Here is a 20,523-nt window from a genome sequence, read left to right on the forward strand (position 1 = left end):
CCCCACATCCAAGTCTCTGCTCAGCAGGGAGCCTGATTCCTCCTCTCTCTCTGCCTGCTTCTCTTCCTACTTGTGATCTCTGTCTGTCAAATAAATAAATAAAATCTTAAAAAAAAAAAAAAGAGTTTCTTCACTCTGTTAAACAAACAAACAAACAAACAAACCTGGGAACTTTCCCCATGATCATTGACACTGGCTCAAGCAATTATCTGGACCCAAAAAATAAGGAATATCCAATAACATATCTGGGTAAATTAATGAGGACAAAGATTCTTCAAACAAACATAGCTGTATGGTTACCTATATACCTGTTATGCTTTCAAAAGCCTTTAGATAATTGATGAAAGCTAATGATATCATATATATATTATATATATATATATATCAGAAAAATATAATTATGGAAACGTAACTGTATGCTCTACATGTAAAGAAATTTGAATTATCATTCCATGGGATTAGTGGTGATCTAACAGATTTCCAAGAATTTCCAACAGAACTTTGAAACAAAGTTAGATTCAAATGTTTTGTTTTGTTTTTTTGACTTGCCTAGAACTCATATCTAACACAGTGGGAACAATTGTGTTCTCTGTAGGCCTATTTCAAATTTAATCTAAGAAAAGTCTCCTTACCTGAGATTTACCTGGAAACCAATCAGACCTGAGAATACACAACCTAAGAGATGTATTGTTAAATCTAACCTAAGAGAGATTGTCCTAGAACCATTTTGGAAAGAAGACAATTTTTTCCTGTGAACATTGCATCAAGGAAGAACTCAGCTAAGAGTGAATGGCTTACTCTATTTCCACTTTTACAGCCTGCTTTAAAACTTCTATGGGAAAAATAAAAGGAGATAAAAGCATGGATCACTTCCACACTTCTCTCTACACACTAAAGCAACTGTTCATTTTCTATGTCCGGCAGGATGGGTTTTGGTTGTGGTCAGTTCTGGCCTTTTCCAACACCCCTGGCACCGAGGGGATGGGAGTGAGGGTGAATTAGTCTATGAAAGGCAGCCTGCGCTACAATTTTCCAGACTGGGGGGGGGGGCGGGGGGGAATCCTAAAAAGATAAAACCACTAAATGCAATACATGGTCCTAGTTTAGCTCCGACAAAGAATACTGTTGCGACAAGCAATTAAACTTGAAAGGAGTTTGTAAATTCAATGCTAGTGTCAATGATAATTTCTTGATTTTGATCCTGATATCATGAGTCTCTAACAAATGTCCTTGTTGGATGGGGTATGTGATGGGCACCATGTTCAAAACTTAATACAAATGGTTCCAGGAAAAATCAGCAAAAATACCCTCTGTGTTCTTGCAACTTTTCTGAAGCTTGAAGTTATTCTAAAACTAGCAAAACTAAAATTGGCACTAATGAGTTAACATTTATTTTGTTGTTTGTGTTAGTTTATTGTTGATTGTCTCAGGTTCTCTGATTTTCTCAGGTTCTCTGAGTAACCTATCATATCATCTGAAAATAGTTTCACTTCTTTTCCCATTCCTGTACCTCCTATTGTTCTTCCCTTTTAAATTGTACTGGCTAAGACCTCTAGAACAATGTTCAGCAGTAGTGGTAGAGATAGTAAGATCAGTAGACCTAGTAAGCATTCTGGACTCTTTCCTAATCTTAGTGGAAGTGTCTCTAGTATTTCCTCATTATGTACAATGCTGATTTTAGGACTGAGGTATTCTGTTTAGGAAATATGCTTCAAATCTTATTTTCTTGAGTGTTTTTATCAGGAAGTTTTGTCAAAAGCTTTTTTTTATACAGGGGATGATCACATACTTATTCCTCTTACATCTACTGATTTGCTATTTATATTACTAGATTTCCTAATACTGAATCATCCTTGCATTTATGAAATAAACCTCATTTGGTCATGGTATGTATTTTCTTAATGTGGTGTTGGATATTGTTTTCAAATACTTAATCCATATTTTTTGCATTGACATTGGATGATTGCTTGCAAAAGTATTTGCATATTAGAGTCATGTTCCTCCACTGTTCTTAGCAGAGCAGTCTCCATGAGAGGGAGTTTGGTGACAACAGAAAGGTTATTGAAGGGGCACCTAGGTGTCTCAGTCAGTTAAGCATCTGCCTTCGGCTCAGGTCATGATCCTGGGGTCCTGGGATTGAGCCCCACATTGGGCTCCCTGCTCAGTGGGAAGCCTGCTTTCCTTCTCTTTCCACTGCTTCTGTGTTTGTGCTCTCTCTCTCTCACTCTCTCTCTGTTAAATAAGGAAATAAAATATGTATTTTTTAGAAGAAAGATTGTGGGAGGTGGGGGCAACGGAGAGATGGAGAGACCCTTCTTCGGAGTCCCACAGACCTTTAGATGTTTGCTGGCCCCCTCCGCTGACTGACTTTTTGACCTTGGAAAAGTTCATCCTTCTCTTCTACCTTCTATTCTCTCATATGTCAGATGACAAACCCACCCCCGATAAATTAGACTACATGATGTCTGTGAAAACTTCAGCACGATGTCTGGCGCAGTGGCAGCCCACATAAGCATTGAGATATTTTATCATAAGTATTTTTCTCCTGCTCTTCTCACATTATAAAGAAAGCAGTGCTGGAATATATGTGAAGAGATACCATAGTTTCCTCAGGAGACACTCAGGGTCCCTGTTTCAATGGTTCCCAGCATTTTGCTATGATTGCCCAGCACAGAAGACATTGAACTAGATGAGTATGTTTTGTTTGCTTTTCCAGTTACCCTGCTCTACACTAGAGCTCTGTATGTGAATAGTTAAGACTTGAGGAGTGCCAAGCGGGGACAGGAGGGAGGACAGTGAAAGGAGTGGAAAAACAAGATACAATTTCTTCAGCCCTTACCCCATGCCAAGAACTACTTTAGCTATATCAGTAGTAAAATCGGTGAGGAAAGTTGAGAGGTAGCATCAAGATCTCAAAACCTGAGAGAAGCATCTTGAAAGGCAAGTAGGCAAGAGCACTGTTTCCCTGTCTAAGAGTTGAGATTAGTTTCTGTTCTTTTCTTCTCACTCACAACCTCTCAGAGTAGAGGGGACTGGAGAGACACATTCTCTCTTGGCTCCTTTATCTCTCAGTGTTCCACACCTCAGGAAACCACTCGGTCCAACGTAGTGGTCCTGCTCCTAAGACTCCTGAGTGTGAACGAGGTTAGGACAGACCTAATTTGTGGATGTGTTTATTCTACAACTCTTCCTTACTGACACATTTATTTTACAACACTTGGTGTGGATGGCAGAAATGAAAACACTGTCTACTACTCTCAGATTGGTGGAGTGCTCCCACAAGGTGCTGTGGGAGAGCCAGGGGAGAAGAGGTTGGCCTGAAGGCATTTGTGCTGAACCTAGAAAGTTGAAGCTGAGTGGAATGGCAAGTCTTGTGGGAAACAGCATAGAACAGGGATTTTAAAAAGAAGCTCCAGACTGACACAGACCTAGATACATATAGATATAGATAGATAGAGATATAGATATATTCAGACCTTTTATTTTTTAATAATTTTTTTATTTTTATTTTTTCAAAATTTCTTTCCAGCTTAACAATATTCATTGTTTTTGCCCCACACCCAGTGCTCCATGCAATACGTGCCCTCCCTAATACCCACCATCTTGTTCCCCCAACCTCCCACCCCCCACCCCTTCAAGACCCTCAGGTTGTTTTCAGAGTCCATATGGTTCAGTGAGGACATGGTTCACCTCCCCTTCCATGGTTCACCTCTCCTTCCAATTTCCCCCAACTCCCTTCTCCTCTCTAACTCCCCATGTCCTCCATGCTATTTGTCATGCTCCACAAATAAGTGAAACCATACGATAATTGACTCTCTCTGCTTGACTTATTTCACTCAGCATAATCTCTTCCAGTCCCGTCCATGTTGCTACAAAAGTTGGATATTCATCCTTTCTGATGGAGGCATAATACTCCATAGTGTAGATGGACCACATCTTCCTTATCCATTCGTCTGTTGAATGGCATCTTGGTTTTTTCCACAGTTTGGCGACCATGGCCATTGCTGCTATAAACATTGGGGTACAGATGGCCCTTCTTTTCACATCTGTATCTTTGGGGCAAATACCCACTAGTGCAATTGCAGAGTCATAGGGAAGCTCTATTTTTAATTTCTTGAGGAATCTCCACACTATTCTCCAAAGTGGCTGCACCAACCTGCATTCCCACCAACAGTGCAAGAGGGTTCCCCTTTCTCCACATCCTCTCCAACACATGTTGTTTCCTGTCTTGCTAATTTTGGCCATTCTAACTGGTGTAAGGTGGTATCTCAATGTGGTTTTAATTTGAATCTCCATGATGGCTAGTGATGATGAACATTTTTTCATGTGTCTGATAGCCATTTGTATGTCTTCATTGGAGAAGTGCCTGTTCATATCTTCTGCCCATTTTTTGATATGATTATCTGTTTTGAGTGTGTTGAGTTTGAGGAGTTCTTTATAGATTCTGGATACCAACCTTTTGTCTGTACTGTCATTTGCAAATATCTTCTCCCATTCTGTGGCTTGCCTCTTTGTTTTGTTGACTGTCTCCTTTGCTGTGCAGAAGCTTTTGATCTTGATGAAGTCCCAAAAGTTCATTTTCGCTTTTGTTTCCTTTGCCTTTGGAGACATATCTTGAAAGAAGTTGCTGTGGCTGATATCGAAGAGGTTACTACCTATGTTCTCCTCTAGGATTCTGATGGATTCCTGTCTCACGTTGAGGTCTTTTATCCATTTTGAGTTTATCTTTGTGTACGGTGTAAGAAAATGGTTGAGTTTCATTCTTCTACATATAGCTGTCCAGTTTTCCCAGCACCATTTATTGAAGAGACTTTTTTCCACTGTACATTTTTTCCTGTTTTGTTGAAGATTATTTGACCATAGAGTTAAGGGTCCATATCTGGCTCTCTACTCTGTTCCACTGGTCTATGTGACTGTTTTTAAGCCAATACCATGATGTCTTGGTGATTACAGCTTTGTTGTAAAGCTTGAAATCAGGTAATGTGTTATTGCCAGTTTTATTTTTGTTTTTCAACATTTCCTTAGCAATTCGGGGTCTCTTCTGATTCCATACAAATTTTAGGATTATTTGCTCCAGCTCTTTGAAGAATTTTGATTGGAATGGCACTAAAAGGATAGATTGCTCTAGGCAGTATAGACATTTTAGCAATGTTTATTCTTCCAATCCAAGATCATGGAATGGTCTTCCATCTTTTTGTGTCTTCTTCAATTTCTTTCATGGGTGTTCTGTAGTTCCTTGAGTATAGATCCTTTACCTCTTTGGTTAGGTTTATTCCCAGGTATCTTATGGCTCTTGGTGCTATAGTAAATGGAATCGATTCTCTAATTTCCCTTTCTGTATTTTCATTGTTAGTATATAAGAAAGCCACTGATTTCTGTACATTGACTTTGTATCCTGCCACGTTACTGAATTGCTGTATGAGTTCTAGTAGTTTGGGGGTGGAGTCTTTGGGGGTTTTCCATATAAAGAATCATGCCATCTGCGAAGAGAGAGAGTTTGACTTCTTCACTGCCAATTTGGATAACTTTTATTTCTCTTTGTTGTTTGATTGCTGTTGCTAGGACTTCTAATACTATATTGAACAAGAGTGGTGAGAGTGGGCATCCTTGTCATGTTTCTGATCTCAGCGGGAAGGCTGCAAGCTTTTTCCCATTGAGGTTGATATTTGCTGTGGGTCTTTCATAGATAGATTTTATGAAGTTCAGGAATGTTCCCTCTATCCCTATACTTTGAAGCGTTTTAATCAGGAACGGATGCTGGATTTTGTCAAATGCTTTTTCTGCATCAATTGAGAGGAACATGTGGTTCTTCTCTCAATATATATTTTTTTTATTTGACAGACAGAGATCACAAGTAGGCAGAGAGGCAGGCAGGGGTGGGGGTGGGGTGGGGAAGCTGGCTCCCTGCTGAGCAGAGAGACTGATACAGGACTCTATCCCAGGACCCTGAGATCATCACCTGAGCTAAAGGCAGAGGTTTAACCCACTGAGCTACCCAGGCACCCAAGACCTTTTTTTTTTTTTAAAAGATTTTATTCATTTGTCAGAGAGAGAGAGAGAGCACAAGCAGGGGGAGCAGCAGGCAGAGGGAGAAGCAAGCTCCCTGCTGAAGAAGAAACCCAATGCAGGATTCTATCCCAGGACCCTGAGATCACTACCTGGGCCCAAGCCAAAGGCAGGTGCTTAACCAGCTGAGCCACCCAGGCGTCCCTCTAGGTCTAAATATTTTGTCTCTGTTTCTTTCTTGCTATTAACCTTGAACAAGTTCCTTACATTTTTCTGAACTTCAATTGTATTGTCTGCAAAATAATGGAAAAGTACCTAATATATATGTGTGTTTGTGGCAAAGATTAAAAGAGATAATGTAAATGAAACCCTTAGCATGATGCTTGGCTTGTGAATCCTCAAACGTAATGACTATTATTATCATTATCTGGTCTTCAGAGGTGTTCCTTAGCTCTTGCCTCTATCCATAGTCCTTTCCTCAGACCCAGAGCTTCTTTTTTTTTTTTTAAACAAATTACTGAGATTTAATTCCTATACCATACAATTCATCCATTTAAAGTATAGACTTCAATGGTTTTTTAAATGTATTCGCAGAATGTTCCACAATCTAATTTTAGAACATTTCTGTTAACCCCAAAAATAAACTTTTTTTTTTAGATTTTATTCATTTATCTGACAGACAGAGATCACAAGTAGTCAGAGAGGCAGGCAGAGAGAGAGAGGAGGAAGCAGGCTCCCTTCTGAGCCGAGAGCCCAATGTGGGGCTCGATCCCAGGACCCTGGGATCATGACCTGAGACAAAGGCAGAGGCTTTAACCCACTGAGCCACCCAGGTGCCCCAACCCCCAAAATAATAAACTTTATACCCATTATCAGTCACTTCCTACCCCGACCTTTCCCCCAGAGCCAGCTCCAGTCTACTTTCTGTCTTTATAGACTTGCTTGTTCTGGACATTCTATACAAATAGAATCATATCATATAAGATGTGGTCTTTTGTGACTGGATTTTTTCACTCAGCATAATATTTTCAAGGTTTGTCTGTGTTGGAGCATCCTTTCTTTTTTATTGCCAAGTAATATCCCATTATACAGATCTACCACATTTCATTTATCCATTCACCTGTTGGAGGACATGTGGGTTGTTTCTGCTTTTTGTTTCTTATGAATAATAGTGATACAGACATTGGTATGCAAGTCATGTGTGAATATATGTTTTCATTTCTTTGGGGTATACACTTATAAGTAGAATTGTTGGAACTTACGGCAACTCCATGTTTAATCATTTGAGAAACTGCCACATTGTTTTCCAAAGTGGCATTTTGTTTTTCCAGAAGCTCCTTGCGTGTATCCTGTCCAACACTTGTTATTATCTGTCTTTTTATTAAAGCCACCCCCATGGGTGGAAAGTGGTATCCCATTGTGGTATTGACATGTTTTTCCCTAATGATTAATGATGTTCAGCATCTTTTCATCTGCTTAATGGCTATTTGTATATCTTTTCTGGAGAAATTCAGATCCTCTGACCATTTTGATTTTTAAGAATCCTTTGACATTCCAGATTACATGTTCCTTATCAGATGTATGATTTGCAAATATTCTCTACCATTCTGTGGGTTGTTTTTTTCCTTTCTTGATGACATTATTTGTGGCACAAAGTTTTTCAAGCTTTTTTTTTTTTTTTAGTATTTTATTTATTTGACAGAGAGAGATCACAACTAGGCAGAGAGGCAAGCAGAGAGAGAGGAGGAAGCAGGCTCCCTGCGGAGCAAAGAGCCTGATGCAGGGCTCAATCCCAGAACCCCAGGATCATGACCTGAGCCGAAGGCAGAGGCCCCAACCCACTGAGCCATCCAGACGCCTTCAAGCTTCTTTTTAATATAACTTTGGAAGACTATGTTTCAGCATTTATCTCCTACAAAAATGTTCAAGCTGATGGACTCTCCATGGGAGACTTGGTCTTGTACTTCCCTGATAATCATGAGGCCCTCATCATGTAAAAATCCTCAGCTTTTAATGCTTCTGGCCATGGTCATTGATCTATGTAGGCATTGTCCTCATCACCTTTCCTCTATGAACTCTGTTGAAAGGAGGAGCACTTCTTCTAGTCAAGGCCAATCCTCTAGCTGGGTTCTTGACACAGTCCTTACTCTCTCTCCCACAACCTTGCTCATCACTTCATCTCCCTCCCTTCTAGATCTTTACCATTTCCCTCTTTATCTTCTCTCAACATATGAGCCAGCCTAACTTGACTATTTTGAGAAGAAGCAAAGCTTCTCATGATCTGACCCTCCAAATTTCCACCTCTAGCCATGATCTCTACCCTGCACTTTGCCTGGATGCTTTACTGACATATTCCAAATCAACACATCCAAAACTGAATTCCCTTCCTCACTCTACATCTGCTCCACTTCCAGTATTTCCATTCTTAGATAATGGCATCATCATCTATCAGCTACCAAAATCACACCATACTCTCCCATACCTTTCTTCCAGTACCAATAAATCATCTTGAGTTATCTTGTGCTGATAATATATCTATCTCTATGCCTATGCCTATTTCTAGATCTATATGTATATCACAGTCTGAACCTTGTTATCTTAAACAAATGCCCTACTTTAGTTTCTTAATGTCTCTTCCTAGAAATATTGCATAGACCTCTAACTGGTCTTTCTGCCTCTAGTTCTTAAAATCCATCCTCCTTAATATACCAAGAATAATTTAAACAAAACCCAATACTCTTTCAGCATCTTAATAGTAGCTGAGGGCTGTTACCTTACAAAGTAACATGCATTATTGACTTTTAATAACTCTTTTATTTGTCCTAAGTGTTAGGTCTCTCATCTGTGAAATGGGAATAGTAATACTTAGTCTTAGAGCCACTGTGAAAATTAGATGAGAAATATTTGGCATAGCAGGTGCACAATAAATTGGATCCCTTACATGACGGTGGGACCACATCACCTCCTGGGGCACCTCTGAGTCTGCAGAGAAAATTGGACTCATGAGAGTTGAGAAAGACATGACTTAAAGTCAAGAGCTCCTTGGGGAGCTCTTAAGAACAAAGACATTGGTTCCCTTCTCTATAATATGAGATTTTGTAAAAGTTAAAAGATATAATAAAGACTAAGTACCTAATAGGATGGTTGGCAAAGCATGGGATGAAAAACAGAAAATAAGAAACAACAAAACCCAAGCTGGGACAACTATGTTGAGAAACTGACTGTTCTGTCTAAATATGCTTGTTTGCTGGCATCTGTTTTTTTAAATCTGTAACAATTCTACCCAAAGAGGTGTGTGTGTGTGTGTGTGTGTGTGTGTGTGTGTGTATGTGTGTGTTTGTTTTAAGGATTTTATTTATTTATTTGAGAAAGACTGAGAATGAGAGAGAGAGAGAAAGTGCATGAGCAGGGGGAGGGGCAGAGGGAGAAGGAGAAACAGACTTCCTGCTGAACAGGGAACCTGACGGGGGCTCTATCCCAGGATCCTGAGATCACGACCTGTGCTGAAGGCAGACACCTAACCAACTGACAACTGAGCCACCCAGGCTCCCTGCCTCCTCCCCCCACTGTCAAAGTGTGCTGTTGCTGGTGATGGGGTTTAAATCTGTCATTCTAAAGGGTCGCCTGCAGTGGGATTAGAAGATGATCAAGGATGTCTGTTTTTCAAATTCAACAGCCACTCATGTTCCCCATATGTTAGCTCTGTTGACCTTCAGTTTTCAGAGGTTGCCTTGACTTCCCAGTCCTGGTACTTTTCTTTTCTCACCAAGTACAGGCCGGCATCGATCCCAGTTTCTCTTCTGAGATTCAGCAGAAGTTCCTGATGGAGGAAGGCAATACCCAGAGAGAGGAGCCTGAGCAGGAGGGAGCTGACAAAGTGGCTACCGGTAAGAACTCTCAGTGTGCACGTCATTGATGGAGATTGTCGATAAATATTCACCAGTACCTACTCTCCATCATACCTACTAGAAATGATCTGGCATTTTCCAGCATAAATTCAAGAGTCCAGCAAGCACGAGAAAAATCTCTGCAGGCTGGCAAACCTTGCCTAGAGCTTCAGCCCTGTGCTTACTTACCTCACTGAAGACATGTTGAGGTCTGTTTAGACCAGAGGTTAGAATGACAAGCAGGCCAAAGTAGCTGGTGTGGAGAGGTCTTTTTCAGTGACTCCTCGGTCATTCAAAAATTAAGCCAACACAGAAAAAGCTGAGACGGGATGCACAGAGAAAGGTGTCCCATCTTTTAGGCTCTCTTAGAGGAGCAGCGGATTTTGCTGCCTCTTCCAGGAGGGCAGAGGTCCCACGCAGCCATTCCCATCACAGGGCTGGTAGTGGCTGTTGAAATCTTTGTAATGTATTCCCCCATATTCAAAACAGAATGAGGGGACTCAAAAATGTCTATTTTCCTCATTATTTTTTATTCTACCTCAGATGATCAAGTCATGGGCCAGGACAGGGAAAGGTCTACTGAGGGATATGCTGGGGACCACGTGTCAGTTAACCTCATTAGTGTTTCCCTACCATGAGCTGTTACATGTCTGCACTGCCAAGTCCTCTTCTGTGAAGGGAGGGTGATTTCATGTTGGATTTAATTTTTCATTGACTCATTCTGCAAAGTCCTAGACATAGGAGGTAAAATAGAAAGTTTCTGTATCAGTCTAGGTTCTCCAAAGAACCACAATCTCTCTCTGTATATATACACATATATACATATATATGGGTGGGGTGGGGAGAGATTGATGGATTGATTTTATAGAATTGTCGCCTACAGTTGTGAAGCTTAGCAGGTCTGGAAATCACAGGCTGGAAATCCAGGCAACGTTTCTATGCGATAGCCTTGAGGAGAATTTCTTCTTCCTTGGGAAACCTCAATCTTTGCTCTTAAATTCTCTACGAATGTATGAGACCTAATCACATTATAGAAAGCAATTGCTTTACTCAAAGTCTATTGATTTAAATGTTAATCATAGTCCCCCCCCCAAAAAAAAAAAACTTCATAGTGACATTTAGACTGTTGTTTGACCAGTCTAACCATAGCCTAGCAAAGCTGGCACAAAATTAACCATCACTGCCTTCTTACTTGACCAAGGCCAGGGATAAAGTTGGGAAAAGCTTTCTGGAAAGTATGTTTTCTGAACTATTGCTGCTTATTAAGAAAGAATGAGTATGACGCATGCAAAAAGCCACAAGTAGTGTACTGAGATTGAAAGCAGCCCTCTCTGCAGGCTGGGGGGTAGGAAATGGTCAAGCTACCCGCTAGGAAAATAACCTGACCTAACCAAATGGTTTGTTTTCTGTTTATTTGCTTAATGAGAAGCTGAGGGTTCTGGATTTATTTTAGCCTAATGTCTTGATGGAGTCACTGAGGAATTCTTAAGCACTGAGGTGATGAGATTAGATTTTCAGTATTCAATACCAGTTCATGCTGTTCTCAATAAGTACACGATGTGTCTACCATGTCTGAAATACTATGGGAAGCCCAGGTCGTATAATGGTGATTCGCATGGAGGAGTCCCTGATTTCAAAGCTTGGGATTCTAGTGGGGACCTAGTGGGAAAAAGGACAAATGAAATAGTTATGAATTTTAGGTGAGTGCTCTTGAGACTGGAGGCTTGATTTGGAAGCTTACAATTTCAATGTCTGCCTACACCTGTCCCACTGGGCCATGATGTTCCTGTCCTAAGTGCAAACTTCAAATACTGAGTAATCCCTCAGTGATAGCCCCATAACCTCATCCCTCCTCCTGCCCAAATACTTTTGATACTTTCTCTCTTTCTGAACTGTGTATCTTAGCTTTCCCTTTAGACTCTTTCCATCTTCCTTTGCCTTGGGTGAGCCTTGCCAACCACACACCACTGTCTCTCTAGCTTCAGGTCCAATGAAATCATATCTTCCCTATGCCCCGGGCTTGCTCCTGGGCTCCTTCTCTAGGAGTGAAGTTAAGAATACAAGGAGATCAATGAAGGTAAAGGGAATGGAGAAAAGAGATCTACTGACAGACATTTAAGAGGTAAAGATGATCTGGTTTGGCAATGGATTAGTAACAGGGGTTGGGGAAATAAGACTGAAGACATTTTCCAGACTGGGGGGATTGGATGACTGAATGTAAAGGGTGACTTTTCATTTAATTATGGACTATAAAAAGGAGGAGAGTTGAGAGATGTACGTGGAATAAGGAAATGATGATTTGGGGACACCGGGTCTGCTGTGCCCAAGGGACTCCCTGTAAAGGTGTACAGTATGTGATCACCACCTTCCTTCTTGTGTACCCCTCAACCCTCTTCTTTCTCGTACTAAGGACTGTGACAGCAACAGCTGGAAGAGAAAAAGAGAGGTTGATATTTCCAATAGAATCAAAGCATTCAACTATTTATGGAGTCCTAGAGAATTTAACCTGAAATGCTAATAGCTCATTAGAGCTAAAACTTTCTTTTGAGATCTAATTATCAATGAGTTATTAATTAGGGGTAATGTTGCTCTCCATCCATATGGATCCTTCAAAACTGACTGTGTAAGGAATTTTCCACCTGGATAGTCACTTTGATGAACTTCACAAGCCAGATGGGATGGGGGAAAAAACTAGCGTGAGTAATAGGAAAACAATAAATCACATCAGGGTTTGTCTTGATGCCTATCAGTGTGAATGGACAAGAGGAATGGGGAGCACTTAGGTGATTTCCCCCCACCAGCACTCCTGCTGTTGGGGATCCTCAAACTTTATCCAGGCTTTTTTGTAGAGGAAACAGAGGAAGAGCTACTTTTCTGCCAGCAGGCTTGGGATAGGGGGAGAGAAATGAACCCTTTGAAAGTATCGACATTTGCCTTCTTGACTGGCAAATTCATTTCAAAGTATGTAAGTTTTCTCTTGTACTGTATGGGGTTGATAAGACTTTTATAAAAGCTGTAATATTACTTACTAGAGGCACAATATATTCATCAACTGATGTTCAAGTTCTGGAGATTCTTATGTCAATCTTATAAATACAAGACTAATATCAGGAATCAACCTCTTGAACAATCAGAGAAAGACCTTTTAAATAGAGTTTCTTTTGGTTCCTGTTTGAGAAAGAGCAAAGGAATACCATCTTCTTTAGGCATAACTGTAACTCATGTAAACTTGGTTCTTGGCAAAAGCCAGAAATTCAAATGACTCTAGAAGAACTGTTTTAGTCATAAACATAAACTATCTGTATCTTAGTCATAAACATGGCTATCTGTATCTCAGAACTAAATGCCTCAAACAACCACATACAACTTCCTGAGTGCTGACACTCAATCTCTAGCCAGCGTTGAGTTCTAAACACAAATGTTTTCATTAGCTGTCTTAACTCCCCCAGAGAGAAACAGTGCAATTATCCCCATAATGTGAAACATTATAAAAAAGGTCAAGTGAGTAGCCCCAGACCCCCGGTGACACAGCTGGCTCCCTGGAATATTAAAGCATTGACTTTCCAGTCCAACACTTGGCCCAACAGCCCAAAGGTACCTGTTCTGTGCTCATTTCTGTGAGCCTCTTTTGATCTGTAACTATGGAATCATCCTAACCCGAGGAAAAGAATGGCAGTGAGGAGTGGACAGAGAGATTTGGTGTCTTGACTGAGCCTTTAGTGAATATGCGACTGCGCAGCCTTGACTCGGATTGACAGCTTTGCTTAACATGTGAGGAAAGAGAATCCTATGGCTTTACTGGAGTCTTCAAACTCTGTGGCTGGAGCTCATCTTTCTCTTTCATCCAGACCCATATAATCAGTGTCCACTTCCTACACAGCCGCCGGCTCTTCCTGTATTTGTCCAGCAAGGAGGAGCCAGTGCAAGTTTAGAGCAAGGAAATGACCTAACTAAAATAGTATTAGACATGAAATCTAAAATCCAAAGCCCTATTCTTCCCCTCCCCCCCATAGCTGGCCCCAACTCCCCCGTGTCGTCTCTCACGCTTCCATCCGTGTGGGATGCCCTGCTTCTCTAGTCCGCCTGGGCTTCTTTATGAACGCTCTCTCTTCTGTCTAGAAGGGACCTTTCTCCATAGAAAGATCACATGTGTTGTCTTCCTTGATAGACTCACTGGGTAGAGAGAAACCCTTCCCTGAACCCACTTGTATCACTTTTTCACAGTATGTTTTATTGTATGTTACCATGTTACAGTTCCCTGCTTGGCAGTAAACTTCTTATCTAGAGCCACATAATAAATGATTTATTTTAGCTCTATCTTCCACTCATCCGGGCATATCATGTGGAACACAGTAGATGCTTAGTAAATTTTCCTTCGTGTTTAACATTCCTCATGTGCTGAATCCCGTCTGCTGCTCTGAGTTGGCAGAAGTCTCTAGAGCAGCGAGGTCTGTCTAGATCCAACACATCAATCTGAGCCCTTATCCCTATCCAACAGGCTCAGAGAAGTACGCTATATCCTGTCCTATCATATTATATAGCATACCATAGCCTAACATGTCATGAAGGAATTTGAAGTCAAGGAATGAGATAACTGGTGAAATGGTGAGAGTCAGATGAAAGGGAACACAAAGGGGAGAGGCAGACAGGCTAAGCTCCCTGCATTACGCAGGAGCGGTGTTCATGGGGGTACTGCTGTTCTCTGTGATGGGCAGATAAGCTACAAAGAAAACCCAAGGCTGTCATGCAGGAAAAGTCGACCAATTCAGGCTCTTTGAATGATTAGAAAAATGGCCCTGATAAACACTGCTGGGATAGGTTAATCTAAAGTCTCTCTCTTTCTCTCTGTCTCTGTCTCTCTCTGTCTCTCTGTCTCTCTCTCTCTCACACACACACACACACACACGCACGCGCGCGCGCACACACACACACACACACCCACCCAGCATCCTTTTCCTGCCTGATTCCAGTACAAACTCACAGACAAGGTTGGAGACAGGGCTGAAAGAGAACATCTGATGCAGAAATTAATCAGATGGTCCATGTGTATTTAGATTACTCTCATAATTGGAGAAGCAATCTTAATAGTTTGAACATAAAGCCGTACACAGGGATAAATTCCCACCTTAGCTTTAGTTAATTTTATGGCATTAATTTGAAGAGCCAATGTGTTGTGTCTACTTCATATATTTAAAAACATATTTGAGAACACAGAGTAAAGTCCAAATATCCAGTAAGGTTATTGGAATAAAAATACATCAAAGATGTAAAAAAAAAAAAAAAAGTAGTAGGAAACAAAATCTTTATTTCCATGATACAATCATTTAATGACTTTGAGCTTCCTGGCAACCAGGATACAAAGGGAAACATGGGTTTACATAGTTCTCCTTAACGACGAATGCAAATCCACTGTGAAAATAGATGAAATACCTTTTCTAAGAAATGAAAGAACATCGACTTTTTAAGAGAGAGAAAATGTATCCTAGTACTAAATTCTAAAATGAGTTTATGGTGGGGAACCCGACTTACATAGGATAGTACAAACGAAAGGCTTGATGCCATTGACAACAGTTCCACAAGAGAAGGTAAATTAGGTTGGAAATTTCTCTTTTGGTCAGGACTTCATGCTGAGTGAAATACACCAGACACAGAAAGAAAAAAACCTGCATTATCTCACTTATATGTGGAATCTACAAAGAGTTGATTACAGAGAAGCAGAGAGCAGAAAGGAGATAACCAGAGACAGGGAGGTGGGGAACATGGGGAGATGTTGGCCAAAGAGTATGGAGTTAAAGTTAAAGTATAAATAAGTCTGGAGATCTAAGGTGTAGCAGGCTGACTAGAGTTAATAATATTGTATTGAATATTGGACAGTTGATAAAAGGGTAGATTTCTGGTGTTCTTACCCCCTCACAAATAAGGTAGCTATGTGACAAGATGTGTTTGTTAGTTTGCCTGTAGTAATCCTTTCATTATCTGTATGACCATCAAATAATCATGTTATATACCTTGAATATAAAGCATTTTTATTTTTTAAAAAGGAAAAAAAACCTATACTTTCAAATGCTCCCTGTGTGCTAGCTGTCTCCTGTCAAAAGCATGGTGCCCTTATCACATCACATTCATTCATTAAAATATGAGTTGGGTGTTATTAGTCTCATTTTTTCAGGAAAGAAATTTGTTTTTCAATAAAAGTAAATAACACATTCCAACAGGGCTGAGTCCGGGTTTAAACCCAGGTCTGTCTGACTCCCATTCAGTGATCTTACCACTGCACTCTGCAAATAAAAACATCTTGGTTCTTTATATAGGCATGTTATTAAAGAGAACATCAGTACAAATAATTGGACTGGGGTTGAGGATGGCCCAAGTTAATAGCTACAAACATGTGTTACGCTATCACTACAGAGAGGCGAAGAGATGTGCAGATTCAGGACACGAGTTAATCAAGTCCAACTGGTCTTTGTTAATGAGAGGGTACCATAGCAAAATTAAGTCCAAATGGAATGATCCTTAAGTAACTTATAATATAACTTTGTGCAACATTTCTCCTTTTCCTATGTGAGGGGAGGATATAGCAAAGTAAGATTGGGTATGGTATCCACTACAGATCCTAGAGAAGGGGGTAGTTTACAACCCAGTATCCTAGTGGACAATAGGAAAAGGCAGAGAGAGAGAGGGAGGTGTGGCTCCGGCCTGGGATTAAAGAGGGGACTTTGTTGTAAAGAACCTAGGACATGGAAAAGGTGAAAGGAAAGAGCTCTTTTTTTTTCTCTTTAAATATCATCATAACTAAAAAGAAATTCTGGTAATAATACTTATTACATAATAACAAGTGTTACATTTTGAGTTCCTTCTCCACACTTGAAGATGCCTGAGGTCTTCATTTAACATGTAGTTTAAGCTTTGTGGTTTCGTGGGGACCTCTTCATCTCCAGGTCCTTGTGGCATTATGCCAGCTACTGAAAATCACACCAATGCAGCAGAAGTGAGAAGCGTTGGTGGCTTTAGTCACTTTATAAAAAGTCACATTGAATGAATCGTCTTTGAGCCCCTTCCAAGTGAGTATCAAGTGTCGAGTAGTATTGAGTCTTAGAGTAAGGTTCACACAAATATGAATACAATGATCCCTCTTGCCTTTAAGGAGCTTGGCTGAAGTCAAAGAGACCAAAATGTCAACAAATAAAACAAGGCAGTGAGAAGAGGCCAATGAGGATCACTTTTTTTTGCCCGGTGATTATGAATTAATCTTTATCCAGAAACTTCCTCTGACATATCATCCTACCCAAACAAGAGACAGAGGGGAGTATTTAAGAGTATGGACCCTAACACCATCCTGCCTCTGTGAATATTCCGATTCCACCCAAACTTATTAACTGAGTGACCATTAACTCCTCTGTGCCTCATTTTTTTCAGTCATAAAATGGGAGTAATAATAATACTTACCTCAGAGGGTTGTTAGTAATAATAGTACTTACCTGACAGGGTTGTTAGAGGAATAAACTAACATTGTAATATATTTGGGAGAGCACTTAGTATATACAGCAATTGTTGCTCTGAGGGAACGTTAGCTATTTTTTCTCAGACACGCATGTTGTTAAATACTGTCATTCTAGGTGTGCTGTGTTGATAGACATACTCTTCAGACCCTTTGGGGGGAGAACAATTTGTCTCTAAAACGTCTGTCTGGTTGAGTGGCATCATTCTGGGCAAGAAAATGTTTGCAACCATAGTGCTCTGGGTCAAAGCCATCATTTATACTACAAGCCAGGCATCATTCAGGGGCACTGGGGATGTGTCACTGGAGAGAACAGACAGAAATCCCTGCCTGCACAGAATTTACACTCTAGTGAGGAGAGTCCGACAATAAATATAATTCTAAAAGTACATTTTATAATATTATAAAAGGTAAAAACTCTGTCAATAAAAGAATAAAGAAAGCTTACTGGTATGAAGAACACATGTTTAATTTTAATTAGAGTAGTCAGGGTAGGCCTGAGGCACACGGTGACATTTGAACAGGGTCTTGAAGGAAGTGAGGGAGTGAGGGAGCACGGTGGCTGGGGGAGGGGACAAAGCCAGGCAGAGAGGCCAGCATAAAGGCCCTGAGATGGAAGTATACCTGTCCAGGAAACCAGTCTAGGAATACTGAGGAGGCCCTGGTGGCAGGAGCTAAGTGAGTGAGGTGGGGGAAGTAGGAGCTGAAGTCAGAGAAGGGCAGATCATGTGTTCTCCTTCTGGGTCATTCTAGGAACTCTGGCTTTTGTTGTCACTGAGGGTTTCGAGGATGGGGTGATACGAGTTGCCATAATGTTTAAAGGAATTGCTCTGGCCGCTGTGTGGAGGAGAGCCCACAGGGCGGGCAAAAGTAGAAACAGGGTGAGGGTAATCAAAGTGAAGACATGATGGTAGATTACACCTGGGTGGTGATAAGAGTGGAGGTGGTAAGTAGTTGAATTTTGGACTCATTGTGAAAGTAGAGCTAAAAGGATTTCCTGATGGATTGGATTTGAAATGCAAGAGAAATAGAAAGGTCAAGGATAACACCAAGGTTTTAGGCCTGATATGAGTCAGACTTCAGTTGGGACAGGACCCCCAAAGGGTCAGGGAGGTGGAGGGAGGAATTTCAGGATTTCAAGTTTGGGAATGTTAAGTGGGAGGAGCCCTGTAAGCATCCAAGTGGGCCTTGCCTGAAGCCTGAAGTTCAGGGGAGATGGCCCAGCCGGAGGTAAGATTTCAGAGTCATTACCATACAGGTGGTAATTACTGCCACAAACAGGATGAACTCACCATGGGAGTGAGTGTGGATAGACAAGAGAACCAAAGTCTGAACCTCGGGTACTCACTCCACTGCTCAGAGGCCGGGAGAAGAAAAGGGACCAGGAAGGAAGACTGACAAGGAGCAAAGGTTAGGAACAAAACCGTGAAAATAAGATGTGGTGGACGTCAAACTCATTTCCAGGAGGAGAAAATGATCAGCTATCAGCTGATAGCTCAAGTGGGGTAAAGACTGAGAGACCTTTTGACTCGGGAGTTTGATCTCCATAAGAAGAGGACTGGTGACATGGGCAAAGCAAAAGCCTGGCTGGAGTAATGAGAGGACAGAACCTGGAGACAGCTTTTCTCAACATATTTTAAAAGGCATTTTGCTGCAGTCGAGCTAAAAAAAAAAAGACAAGTGGCTGGTGCGGGAAGTGGATTCAAGAGGGAGTTTTTTGTTTTTAAGATGGGACACATAACATGATTTTATGTGGAAGGAGATGAGCCAATAAAGGGAGAAAATTGATGATGTGAGAGAAGAGAGATCTGCTAGAGCACTTACTGGTTGGATTGACCCCTGTATGTTTCTGTGCAGCAGAGAGCCAGGAGAGGAAAGAAAAAAAAAAAAAGGCCTATAAAACAGCAAGCAGTTCATAGATGAGCTTCTCCCTGAAATTAGAAACCAGGCTTTCACCTGCATGAATGAAAATTCCATGAAATAAGCCATTTGTTGAATGACTACTAGGACACTTACGGTGACAGATACTTTGCCTACATTATCTAAAAGCTTATTATCCGACTTTCAACATCAGTATCATTATTACTACACTTGTAGATGAAGAAAATGTCACTGGGAGCTAAAGCAGCTTCCCCAAAGCCACACTGAGCATATGTTTAAAAGTCCACAGTTCATGGTACTCTCTTCCCTGCTGCTGAGGCTTCCTTGAAGGCTGAGGGCCTTCATCTTCGTAACCCCAGAGACGGGCTCAGAATTTGGCAGAGGCTCACATTCCCGCGTGCCCAGATGCACTGCGGACTGCCCTGGGTCCGCTTCGTTGCCTTCCTCGGAAGCATCCTTTGGAGGACGTTCACACCAGCCAGCCTTCTTTTCACTGGTTGCAGCAACTCAAAAAAAAAAAAAAAAAAACAAAAACAGACTTTCAAAAAATGACCGAAGGGAAGTCAGAATGAGTTAGTTCCAAATCCTCAGCCCCTAGGTGAGGCCGTGCCCCACAGATTTTACGAAGCTGCTTTTCTGACGCGTCAGGTACCTGCCCCCAGGCGAGCCGTCGGGAGCAGGTGAGGCGTGGTCACCTGGAGTTTCCCCGTAGAAACTCCAAAGCGGGTGAGGAAATCATCACCGGAGGACGTGTACCCTCCCGCCCTTCGTCCAGACCGTAAAAAAAAGAAAAGAAAAAAGAAAAAGAAAGAAAGAAAGAAGAAGAAAGGAACGAAAAGAATAAAGAAAAGGAAAGGAAAGGAAGCGAAGGGAAGGGGAAAAAAGAAAAGGAAAAGGAAAGCCTGCCACAAACGTCTCCAGTGCGCTGCTGTAAAGGCGGCTTTGCGGACTGGCGCGGGGTGATGGGGCGAACAGTCGGGCTCCTCCAGCGGTAGTAAAAGCCCTAACTGTAAAGCGCCGTAAGCTGGGCGGCTCTCTGACTTACTGCCCCATTTCGCTGGGTGCCCCGCGCGGTGGTTGCGCAGGGGCCGGGGCACAGAACCGTGGAGCGCGGAGCTCACCACCGCGGCGGGAGGGGGACCGCACAGGGTGCCGCGGCGCACCGAGCGCGCCTTCCCGCCCTGGCCGCGGAGACCCGGCAGTGCCGACGCGCCAGGTGAGGAGGGGGCGGCGGCGGGCCGGGAGGGGTGG

General features: G+C 41.7%; 1 protein-coding gene across 25 annotated transcripts in view; it reads left to right on the forward strand.

Moving 5' to 3' along the window:
- Positions 1-20,523, forward strand: part of PHLDB2 (pleckstrin homology like domain family B member 2) — a 227,344-nt gene that overhangs the window by 102,267 nt on the left and 104,554 nt on the right. For 22 of the 25 annotated variants that reach the window (XM_045088355.1, XM_013060879.2, XM_045088342.1 and 19 more), the window contains one exon: positions 9,777-9,893. The exons of 1 other annotated variant lie outside the window; for it this stretch is intronic. In XM_045088355.1, the coding sequence (XP_044944290.1) occupies positions 9,830-9,893 (64 nt within the window). In that variant the 5' untranslated portion in view covers positions 9,777-9,829. Of the gene's footprint in view, positions 1-9,776; positions 9,894-17,877; positions 20,489-20,523 lie in introns of those variants that run through there. 2 more of the 25 variants (XM_045088330.1, XM_045088340.1) reach the window with 2 other exon arrangements.

Source organism: Mustela putorius, unplaced genomic scaffold (assembly GCF_011764305.1).
Source record: "Mustela putorius furo isolate JIRA1106 unplaced genomic scaffold, ASM1176430v1.1 tig00003834_pilon_pilon_pilon, whole genome shotgun sequence".
Lineage (NCBI taxonomy): Eukaryota > Metazoa > Chordata > Mammalia > Carnivora > Mustelidae > Mustela > Mustela putorius.